The sequence below is a fragment of the Aedes aegypti genome, chromosome 2 (assembly GCF_002204515.2).
Source record: "Aedes aegypti strain LVP_AGWG chromosome 2, AaegL5.0 Primary Assembly, whole genome shotgun sequence".
NCBI lineage: Eukaryota > Metazoa > Arthropoda > Insecta > Diptera > Culicidae > Aedes > Aedes aegypti.
The window spans coordinates 345,755,188-345,767,913 of record NC_035108.1 but is presented as its reverse complement, the minus strand read 5'-3'; the positions used below and the strand labels follow the sequence as shown (position 1 = coordinate 345,767,913).

General features: G+C 37.6%; 1 protein-coding gene across 6 annotated transcripts in view; it reads left to right on the top strand.

Annotated features, from left to right (window-relative positions):
* LOC5569031 (PQ-loop repeat-containing protein 1) overlaps positions 1-12,726 on the top strand; it is a 95,101-nt gene that overhangs the window by 55,403 nt on the left and 26,972 nt on the right. For 5 of the 6 annotated variants that reach the window (XM_021846180.1, XM_021846179.1, XM_021846178.1 and 2 more), the window contains exon 4: positions 2,763-3,023. The exons of the other annotated variant lie outside the window; for it this stretch is intronic. In XM_021846180.1, the coding sequence (XP_021701872.1) occupies positions 2,763-3,023 (261 nt within the window). The remainder of the gene's footprint in view (positions 1-2,762; positions 3,024-12,726) is intronic. 6 annotated transcript variants of the gene reach the window in all.

Sequence of the window (12,726 nt, the reverse complement as noted above, 5' to 3'; positions counted from 1 at the left end):
TGAGTAATAAAACTCTTATTTCCACTTTCTTTTTTGTTTTTCCGATTTCCTTTTAGTCATTTTTAGCTTCCTGTTTGGTCTCTTTTTTCAACCAAGAGGTCTTTAAAGTTCCTATTTTTAAGTCACTTAGACGCTACCAGCCCTGCCTAAAGGCACTAAACTTGGAATTTTTACATCTTCAAGGGATTGTCCATTTACCACGTGGTCATTTTCTTCGGATTTTCAGACCTCCCCCCTCCCCTTTCGTGATTTTTCTTCCATACCATTTGTGTGGACCGTGGTCAATGTTGATTTAATTATTTATGCCGTCCTTATCATTATCCTTTTGAAACAGAGCAAAAGCTTAGAACCAAAAGTGACTAAATCAATCACCACTTTTTTTGAGTTTCTAATCAACTTTCTCGCTACCAATGTTTTTTTTTTTATAAACGAGTGCTTTGCAAAGACCCAAGCAGTGCGATTCATTTTTGCGCGCTCGGAGTGATTTTCGCTGGCTTCGTTCGTTTGCCCAGTGCTTTGCGAAGACCCAAGCCGTCCGATTCATTTTCGCGCGCTCGGAGTGATTTTCGGTGCCTTCGTTCGTTTGCCCAGTGCTTTACGAAGACCCAAGCTGTCCGATTCATTTTTCGCGCGCTCGGGATGTTTTTTTTTTCAATTAGTTCTTCATTCGCGCGCCATTAGAGTTATTTTATATTCCTGCTTATGAGTGTTGACGCTGTACAATCGCAGTTTAGTCGGGGATAGATTAACAATTGGTGAGCTCGTTTTGTGCTTGTAATAACGCATTTGTATCATAACATGTACTTTTAATAAATTTGTTGAATAAACTATGAATGGTTCGTCGCTTTAAGTGTTGACATAAGCGCTTATTCATGTTTTACAAAATTTCGAGATTCAAACCTTTGAATAGTTCGATGTTTAAGATGTCGACGCATTGATAGATAACTTTTTAAACAGAGGTTACATGAATCGCATCACTTACCAATGTGAATCCTGATCATGTAGCTTTGAAGCCATCCCACTAACAAAATTCCTTCCCGTGGCAACCATGAAGATGCAGAGGTATACTCGGTCTTTAGTAACAATGGATGTCACACTAACATTCCTTCCCTTCCTTGATGACCGTAAGGACGTGGCCGGCGCCGTTATTGACATTACTAATTTCAGAGTCCTCGAAAATGTACATTGAAGATGGTATGCTACTCCCAAGCTACATCGTAGTAACCTTGAAATTTGATTTTTGATATAATTCAAGAGTTGATATCGAGTAATGGAACATCGACTCATGGAGGTTTAACTGTACTCATTTTCGACCAATTCATACAATTTTAGCCTACTTTGTATGAAAATGCGATAATTGGCACAGAAATCTTATAGGTCGAAAATTTTCAATAAAAATTTACTTTGATGCTGAGTAAATCTTTAAAAATATATCTTCATCAAGACAAGTAAGCTAAACGAAAAAGTTGAAAAGATGCATTCTTTTATATATTTGGACCAATGCAAAATTCAAGCAAATACCTCATGGACAGTGCTGCAAAACGGTGAACAGAGTCTTTTCATGCACAACAGAAAAATGCTACCGCATCGGTGGTTCCTTTTGTGCGATTGCGTTCTTGCTTTCTTTGCTCACGATCGCCCGAACACATATACACATATACGCGTCCGATTCCCTGTGATATTTCTACAATAACACCATATATCGGTCAATTTTCTCAATACTGTCGTACATTAGTTTGTAATATATCTATTATAATCATAATCCACCCAATTATTCACAAAAAAAAGGTATGAACGGAAAGAAGAACGGCTGTGAGCAGACTCTGCTCTTCCAGCAATCACGCTCTTTTTACATTTGTTTTGTTCTGGTTCTCCGATGTAAGAATCTGTGAGCAAATCTGTCGCTGTTGGTTCGTGAGCATGTGAGCGTGGATCATGCTTAATATTGGTTCATTTTGCGTAAACGGCATGATTCTTTCCACCACTGCTCATAGAACACCAAAATAAGCTAAAACTCTCAGAAAGTGTTCTTTCTTCTGTGATATTTAGAAGAAAGAACACTTTCTGAGAGTTTTATAATAACTGTGGAGTTTGAAATAAAGGTTCAATGTTGCGGCTATAGCAACAAAAAGTTATTTGTAATCTTAAGGTGACGATAAATCGAAGCCAAACATCCAATTCTCAAGAGCTCAAATATAAAGAACCAGGCAACATACCCTGTTGAAAATTCGATCGATTGGTCACCAACAGCGAGTGACCAATCAATCAAACTTTCAGCTTGAACGGATATCTGATTCTCCAGATTTGTGCTCTTGAAATTTTTTGGCATGGCTTCGATTCACTTTACCTTCACTCAGGATTTTCATCTGTATAATTCTTTTTTTGATATCCATTTGAATTCATTTTCAGCATCAAATGTATTATATGTATTATAAATAGCTTCTTTTGCGACACAATTATTTACCTTGATCCTACATATGAACGTTTCAAAATGTTTATTTGACGAAAAATAATGATCAACCAATCAAAAGCCTTCCAATCTAGTAATTAGTTGAGCTCTGCATTTTTCGTTTGCTTTCACCGAATCACGCCTCTACATATTGCTCTTATGTCACTCAAGGCTTGAGCACCGGACAAATATTGTACAACAGCAAAAATTATCATCCTTCGCTCGAAGGGAACCCCCTGTGCCCTTCAACTGTTCCATCAAAATATCACGATCAATCAGCAGTTTCGAATGATTTCCATTCCATCTCTCGCAGGAGACGAAACGCTGCTGGAAGCCCGGGAGTCTATTAATAAGGCCATTGAAGAGCACACCAAGAGCGATGGCGTAATTAGCAATCGAGCTGCGGTGACGACGACGACGGCGACAACAACAACTGTAGATGGCGCTACCGGGACAGGGAAGTTGGCCAACAGCACCAGTATCGGGATTGGGTCCACCTTACCCACCCATCACCCATCGGTGGGTGGCATGCCGGGAAGTCTGAAGAAATCTCGATCCCGGCACTACATCGTCGGTACGTCCCAATTGCCCGTTTCGTGTCCTCCTCCTAGCTCGGAAGTCGAGTATCATCTTCAATTAACTACACCACCCACCGCCACCACATTCGCTCGCCATCTAAAAACCTCTCCCGCGCGCCTTCATTTGTTTTGTGTACGTCTTCCCTCGTAATCCGTTTCCATGCTAGAGGGTTAGCCCCAATGCCATCCCACTCACTTGTATAAAACTACAATCACTCCCGGTAGGATGCCAATCTTTTGCTTCGCCAACAGAAAATCCATCCAAGCATCGTCCACTTTTCGCTTGAGGCTGCTTCATAACGCTGAGATAGTATGAGGCCATCCACTTTTTGTAGGCGTACAAGTGCTCATCGGTTCCATCAGTGCATTCTCCCATCACACAAGTAGTGTACCGATAGTGGGTTATCTATAGCATCGGAATCTAGAAAGTTAAGGACTAACATCAATGCTCATTTTTCTCATACCTAAACAAGGGGAATAGTGTCGTCTTAATTGTAAGAATAATTTAACATATATTCTTTTACTGTAGAAAGTTTGCACCATATTAAACGTAAGCCATGATATTTCAGAATACATAGTACGTGGACAGTAGAGTTGGGCAAATTTGTCCAAAACACCGATGTTACTGATTCAATTCATATTGGAATTGTCGAATAGTTCACCGACTTAGTAGAATACTTTAGGGGCCCAGATAGCCGTAGCGGTAAACGCGCAGCTATTCAGCATGACCATGCTGAGGGTCGTGGGTTCGTATCCCGCTGATCGAGGATCTTTTCGTAAAGGAAATTTTCTCGATTCCCAGGGCATAGAGTATCTTCGTACCTGCCACACGATATACACATGCAAAAATGGTCAATCGGCAAAGAAAGCTCTCAGTTAACAACTGTGGAAGTGCTCATCAGAACACTAATCTGAGTAGCAGGCTTTGTCCCAGTGGGGACGTAACGCCAGAAAGAAGAAGTAGAATACTTTGCATCAATGTTTCTGAACAGAAACTGATATCGAGGTTTGATTGAAATGTATGAAAACAAGTGCTTTAAATCAAATGAAATTTCATTGTTTTTAATCTTTCAAATGAATCAATAATGACATATTGAAATGTAACAAAACAGTTCAAACAATTTGAAATTTGGTTTAATTATAAATTAATCGAATGGATGAAATCGATTCCGAGTTCTGATCGATTACAAGAATCGATTTTTGGAACATTGATCCAAAATTGCCCAATTCTAGTGGGCAATATTACTTTCAGCTATCTCCATTAACCTTTGAAAAACGTGGACCACTTTATCGCCCTCTTTTTATCATACCTTTTTACTCAATAGATCAATTTTCAAAATGTTATGGTCTTGTGCAGAAGAATAGTAGCATCATAATCCTCTGAGGATTTTCATCACAATCGCCTCAACATTGTCATCAGAATTCACTCGCAGGATATTTTAAAGATTATCATCCTATGGGACGAATGAGCACCGGGTTAAAGACCGTCACAGAATAATAAGAAAATGAAGGCTCTCATCTAAATCATCTCAGGATTCTTAACTGAATCTTCCAAGGATTGCCATCAAAATCCTGATCCTCTCATAATTAACTACAGTTTCCTTACAAAACCTTCCAAAACTCTCATCAGAAGGTTGCTGATGAGATCCTTCTAAGGTCATCAGAAACCTTCCAGGACTTTCATCAGATACTTTCCAGGATTCTCATCAGAAGTCTTATCACTCTCACTCACTCTTATCAGAATCGTTTCAGGATTCTCATTACAATCCTTTCAGCATAATCACTCCAGAATTCTCATCACAATCCTTCAGAACCATTCCAGGATCCGCATTGAAACCTTTCCTGGATTCTCCACAGTATCCTTTCAGTATGTCATCAGTACACTCTTAGGATTTTAAAAAGAAATCTTTCAAATTGTAATAAAAAACCTTTCAGGGTTCTCATCAAAATCCTAGCAGGATTCTCATTAGAATCTCAATCACCTTATCGGAATCCTTGCTGGTTTTTATCGGAATCCTTTCAGGATTCTCATCAAAATCCTTCAAAGATTCTTATCAGAATACTTCCGGGATTCTGGTCACAATCCTTCTAGGATGCTCTTCACAATCCTTCCAGGATTCATCAGAAATCATCCAGGATTTTTATCTGAAACCTTTCAGGGATCTCAGGGAACTCTTCCATCACTCTCATCAGGATCGTTTCTCATTAGAATGGTTTCAGGATTCTCATTAGAATCGATTCAGGATTCTCATCAGAAACCTTCAAAGTTTCTCTTCAGATATTTTCCAGGATTATCATCAGAAATCTTCTAACACTCTTATAAGAATCGTTTCAGGATTCTCATTACAATCCAATCAGGATAATCATTCCAGAGCTTTCATAACAATCTTTCCATGATTCGCATTGAAACCTTTCCAGGATTATTCACAGTATCCTTTCAGTATGTCATCAGATCACTCCCAGTATTCTAATCAGAAACCTTTCAGAATTGTAATAGAGGACGGACCTGGTGTAGTGGTTAGAACACACGCCTCTCACGCCGAGAACCTGGGATCGAATCCCATCCCCGAGATAGTCACTAAAAATTTCAGTGACGACTTCCTTCGGAAAGGAAGTAAAGCAGTTGGTCCCGAGATGAACTAGCCCAGGGCTAAAAATCTCGTTAATAAAGATAAAAAAAAGAATTGTAATAAGAAACCTTTCAGGGTTCATCAAACTCCTAGCAGGATTCTCATCAGAATCTTTATGGGTTCCTATCAAGATCTTTTCCGGAATCTCATCAGATTCCTTGCAGGATTTTCATCAGAATACTTTCAGGATTCTCACCACAAACCTTTCAAGGATCTCATCAGAACTCTTCCATCACTCTCATCAGAATCGTTTCAGGATTCTCATTAGAATTGTTTCAGGATTCTACTCAGAAACCTCCCAAAATTCTCATCAGAAATCACCTAACACTAACCAGAATCGTTAAAAGATACTCTTTAGAATCCTTTCAGCATGATCATTCCAGAATTCTCATCACAATCCTTTCAGGAACCATTCCATTAGCACTGAAACCTTTCCCGGTTTCTCCACTGTATCCTCTCAGTATGGCATCAGTACACTCTCAGAGATTCTAATCAGAATTCTAATAAAAAACCTTTCAGGGCTATCATCAGAATCTTTAAGGGTTCCTATCAGGATCCTTGCTGGAATCTCATCAGAATACTCGCAGGATTCACATCGAAAACCTTTCAGGATTCTTATCAGAATACTTCCAGGATGCTCATCACAATCCTTCCAGGGTTCATCAGATAGCTTCCAATCCTCACGGTGTCCCTCCAGTACTGGCATCAGTATACGCTAAGGATTCTGATCATTTCAGAGTTCTCATCAGAATCCTTTTAGGATTATCGTCAAAATCCGTTCAGGATTGTTGTCAAAATTCTTGCAGGATTTTAATCATAATCCTTGTAGGATTCTGATCACAATCCTTACAGAATTCTTCTAAAATCCACATAAGAATTTGCATAAGAACCCTTTCAGGATTCTCCACAGTTTCCTTCCAGTATACGCACAGGATCCTCCCAGGGTTCTCAACAGCACCCTAATAGGATTCTCATCATCATGATTCTCTTATCATGTGATAAGAAACCTTCCAGGATTCACATTAAAACCCTTCCAAAATTCTGATCAGAATCCATCCAAGAATCTCATCAGAATCTTTCCTGGCTTCTAATCACAATCCTTACAGGATTCTTCAGTTACCTGTTAGGATTATCATCAGAAACTATTAAAACTTGTTATATTTTTCTGGATTCACAACAGACTCCCTGCAAGATTCTCATCAGATTCTCTCAAGATTCTCACCAGTATCCTCCAGAATTCTTATCCAGAAATCTCATCAGAACCCCTTTCTAGATTTTCAATCGTTTCAGGATCCTCATGAGATTCCCTATTCCAGGGATATCGTCAGAAACGGTCCAGGATTCTCTCAGCATACTCATTACATTACAATCCAAACAGGATTCTCTACAGTTTCCTGCCCGGATTTTCAAAGTATTTTTCTGGGATGCTCAACAGTATCCTTCTAGGATTCTCATAAGAATCCTTCCATGATATCAAGAACTTCAAAAACCGAAGCTTCGATCCGAAATCTAAAAGTGAAACTAAAACAGAGTCAGACGATAGGTTATTTACGAATCTTTTTTTTTTTTCTAGATTATCTGATATGAGATTCGGTCCCTTGTCTACAGCGTGTTACAACTTTATTCCACTCAGTGTTTTTATGAAAATATTCCATATATCGTATATCAATTTAGCCTTTATCTGCTGCATATTACAGCTCATATGTTAATTTGGTATATTTGGCAAAAGCAAATAAAAATAACAATGCCAATTTCTCTCTACAGTTTCACTCAAGCCCCACAACCATTTTACGGACTATTATTGTGCCAGCTCTAGTTGATTGATCTAATTTGAATGCAAATGGAACTATTATGTGGGAAATTCTATTTCCAGCGTCAACAAATCCAGCAAATTTCCAACCAACCCCATCCAATAAAAACCCAATAATTTAGCCCCACAGCGAAAACTAACAACAGCGCCGAGAGATGCTATCTTTTACAATTCCCTCATCCCTTGGCGGCCATTTTTTTTTTGTTCTTGGTATATAACCTCCACGATATTATGCCTCCTCCAGAGACTAGTCATTATCACGGCTGACCACGGTGCAACCTACAGACGTTGGCCGTAAAAATGCAAACACTATAAATACCGAAGTTCGTTCAGAGACTGGTCCGGATCCCGCCTGGTTACGGTGCACTATGGGCCAAGAATTAAAATTACGCGACAAAATTCCAAGCACTTTCATAACAAACGAAAATCAACCTAAAAGTAAAATAAACTTACGTATACATGAAAAAGTTGTGTTTGGTGTGACTAAGATGCATTTTGAATATATATACAAGAAATTTTGTGAGGTCATGAAAGAGGAAGTCCAGGTTACCTCTTACTGATTACAAGCTGAATACGTAGGAATACTTTAACTTTCAAGGCGAAGTAGTGAATGTTTTTAGAACTTGTGGATACATTGTAAAATCTACAATTTTCATTACTTCTTCATCCGATTTGTGCAATATACTAAGTTTGCTTTACAAAAAAACGAACAACAATTATCCTTGCCATTTGAAGATCAACAATTGAAAAGGCCTCATCACCAAAAAAGTAAACAAAAAGAAAAACGAAAACTTGTTTTCTCAAAAAATAAATCAAATTTATATCATAAATTTTAGTAATGTGTGTTATTTTATCGTCCAGAAAGTCACTGTACAAATTGATTTACAACAATGAATGTTTATTACTATCATTTTTGCCAAAAATTCTACTAAAAAAACGAGATAAAAGGGAATGAGGCTTTTATTTCATCAAAAGGTATGGGAGCCCTTTTCATTTGTGCCCATAGACGCCGGCCGACGCTGATGAGGCCAGCGAGTTGACGCCTTTGTTTACTCTAACATGTGTTGAGGCCATCTAGTTGTGGCTTAGTTTTTCACCATCTTCAGATGCGGGTTTTTAAAAATCAATCAAAATTAACGTTGATATACTTAAGCAAATTGAAGTGTCGAAGAGTGTTAAGTGGTGAAGTAAGGTACATGGAAATCTCTACAGCAAGAGAAGATTCGTGCGGTCGATTAATTATGTGCTTTATTGAATCCTTCGTCATCCATGAACACAATGAATGTGCTACGCGAGTTTGTCGTCAAGAATTTTTATGGATATATTGGTTCATTCAAAATAATATTGCAATTGAACGGTATTTTTCATGCAATTGTAACCAAATCGTGTTTGTGTTGATAAGTAGTGAAGTACAGATAGGCTGACACGGGTCTTATAAGGTGGTATGATACAGAATACATCAGTCTACAGGAATCCGACGGAAAATTTGGTAAAGTTCGCCTTTGAGACAATCGCTTTGTAAAATAATACAAAGAGAGGAGCGGCTGTAGCATAACTTGCATCTGCTTAGTAAATTTGAAACGTTTTTCGTAATCTATATTGCAATTTTGATGTTTGTTTAAAAGGCCTCAACTCGGTTTCGGTAAATTTAGATATGAGGCCTTTTAAGGAAAGGCTTAATTTTAAAAAAAAAAATTTCTTGAGATATGTTTGAAACGAAGTTTTATCCCTTTAAAAAAATCTATGAATGCAATGAAATTCAGTAAATATTGAACCATTGGAATACAATCACACATATTCTCAACAATGAGAAATTCATCTCTATAATTGGTCGGTGTTCAGACAGACCGGACTAGATGATATTTTGGCTATCTAAAGATTCTCTAAGGCTCCATCAATACTGATGTTTTTGACGCTCTTTTCATTAGAGATGGGCAAAATGATCAAATTTTGAGAGCGAATCGTAGGTGACTCACTCACAAAAGTGAATCGACTCTTTTGATCGATTCGGTGACTCATTTTATAAAACCAAAAATGAATCTTGTATTTTTTTACACAAGAAATAAAAAGTATAACATTTTTTGTGTGAGAATATTTTTCGTACAGCAAATTTAACTATTGATACATGTCCGAATTGTTTGACTATGATAATTCCAACTCTAAAATATGATTCCTAGTGAATTTTTAAGCCCTCTTCTAAAATATTCGGTGCAAATGAATCATGACTCTTTTGAAAAGAACCGTGATTCGTTCATTCACTTTCGAGAGTCGACTCTTTTGAATGATTCGTGGGTGAGTCGCCCATCTCTACTTTTCATACAGATGTATCATCCAATAGATAATTTCCATTATTACAGCAAATAATGCAAAGATTTTGATATTTTGAATGACTGGGGTACGTTTTCCTGAAACCATTAAAACACACTTGGTCCAGTTTGTCTGAACACCGACCAATTAGTCTTATTAGAAAAAGTTTTTTGGACTTTTTCACGTTTTTATTTTCAATATCTGACCCATAGTGCAATGTTGTCCTTTTTTAACTGAAAGCTTCCCCGCTTCCACCGTTGGATTAGCTTTGAAACTGGATATGCTTCATTTAGTATTGTGTTAAAAGCTTGGAAAAACAAACGGCGTTTGTGTGCGACACATTGTAAATGTGAACATTCTTTATTCAGTGGAAGTCATAATTTGTGCGCTGCAAATGGGTGGGAATCATTGACTTTTTGTATCATCGTCCTGCAGTTATGGGTCACTTTGAGTGGAGACTTGTTTTCAAAATAAAATGGTGAGAGCAAGACTTTAACATAAACAGTAGTTTGTAGACATACACCTTCATGACAATAATGTGCACATTTCAATTAGAGTATTTCCAGCTTAACACGCAAATTAAATTGGCACTTTCTGAGGTTTGAAACTGTCACTAAACGTGGCAAGAATGGAAGAAAGGACGTTTCTCTGGAATGCGTGCTTTCTTCCTAGGGTGAAACAGTTAAGATCGATAATTGTTGAAACGAGCAATCAGTTCGATATTTCAGACAAATTTTCCGGGCATCAAATCGAAACAGCTTCTAGCACAGGCACTTTGATTCAAGTGAGGAAGCAAAGTGTGCTGCCAATGGTGATCAGTTGTTACGAATTTGAAGGACTTCGGCAAGAGATCTTGAACTTCATTAGGGACAACAAGGTTTCGTTCTAAAGGAAGGAGACTGTCGCGTTTTGCCGGCAACTCTTAAAGATCGCGAAATTCTTCTCAAACATCTTGAAGAGAAGAAGCACATTTTTTACTTATGACGACAAAACTGAACGTTAGTTCAAAGTTGTCTTGAAAGGGCTCTCAAGTGATTATAAGTCACCTGAAGTGATCAAAAATGGAATAAATGATTTACTTGGATTTTCCCAGTCCAAGTAATCATAAAAAAAGAGAACCCAATCTGGCATTTTCGGAAAAGGCTTTCTCATGAATAATATTTAGTTCACTTTAATAAAAGTGATCTTGATCATATTAAAGCTCTGCGAAAAGCAAGACTTATGTTCGATGTCCGTGTCATATGGGAACATTCCAGAATGCTGGAGGAAATTTCCAGAACCCCACTCAGTGCCGTCGGTGCCAAAAGTGGAGTCATGGTACAAAACATTGCCGCATGGATGCTAAATGTATGATTTGCGGAGGTTCTTCTCACGCTAAAGACGACTGTCATGTGAAGGAAGATACCAAAAAGTTTGGATACGCAAATTCAGGGACAACAATAAGTCTCACTTTTGGGATTGTCCTTCGTATAGGCGAGTCGTCGAGGCTTGTGCCAGGCAGATGAACAACGCTATTGATTTCATTTCCAGAATTCCCCTGGTTGAGTATCGAACAATGCTCAATTTTTAGTTAACGACCGCTTGATTAGGAATCATACCCTCCAGGTGGATTAGAATCATGCAAATCAAAGAATAAAATAGATTCAAACTTTTTTGTTTATCGTTATGATCGACTTGAGGAGGCATGTGGGGAAGTTGCAATCATCATTCTTAAGCGTCTAAAACATCAACTTTTTTCGTTATTTGAAACTTAAGTTTTTGAAACTTTTGGTATTTCAGTTGAAACACAGCTTGGTAAATATACTTCCATAGCTGCCTATTTGCCTTTTCAATGTTCTGGGCAGCAAGTTAATTAGCTTCAAACTGACTTGCGAAAATTGACTCGCAATAAGTCAATTTTTTTTGTCATTGATGTCTTCAATGCCAAACATCGGTCATGGAATAATTCTCAAAGTAATTCCAACTGCAGAATTTTATTTGATGAGTGCTCCTCAGGATATTTCTCAATTCAATACCCTGATAGCCCTACATGTTTTTCCTCTTCTAGAAATCCATCTACGATTGACTTGGTCTTAACCGACTCTAGTCATCTTTGTAGCCAATTAGTTACTCATGCTGATTTTGATTCTGATCATGTCCCTGTTACATTTCAAACATCGCATGAAGCGATTCTCAATCCTATCAGCCCCGCTTTCAATTATTTACGAGCCGACTGGAATATATATAAAACGTATGTTGACTCTAATCTTGATGTTAGCATTTCTTTAGAAACTAAACTTGATATTGACAATGCTCTTGAAACTTTAACATATTCCATTGTTGAAGCCAGAAGCATTGCAATTCCAAAATGTGAATTTGATTCCGTGATTATAGACGATGATCTTAAACTCTTGATCCGTCTTAAAAACGTGAGGAGAAGGCAATTTCAACGCTCTCGCGATCCTACTATGAAAATTATATGGCAGGATTTGCAGAAAGAAATCAAGAAACGTTTTTCACAATTAAGAAACAACAATTTTGAAAATAAAATTTCTCAATTGGACTCTGGCTCTAAGCCCTTTTGGAAATTTTCTAAACTTTTGAAAAAACCTCAGAAGCCAATACCGCCATTGAAAGAGGATAACAAGTTATTACTAACTAATTGCGAAAAAGCTCATAACATTGCTATGCAGTTTGAAAGTGCGCACAATTTCAATTAAGGACTGACTAGTTCAATTGAAAATCAAGTGACTCAGGACTTCGAAAATATTCTCAATCATGAGAACATTTTCGAAAACATCTGGGCGACAGATTTGGAAGAAGTGATTCTTATTAGATTATTATTAGAAAATTCAAAAACATGAAAGCTCCTGGCGATGACGAAATTTTTTACATCCTCATTATGAAACTTCCAGAAAGTAGCTTATCATTTTTAGTTGATATATTTAACAATTGTTTTCAGTTGGCATATTT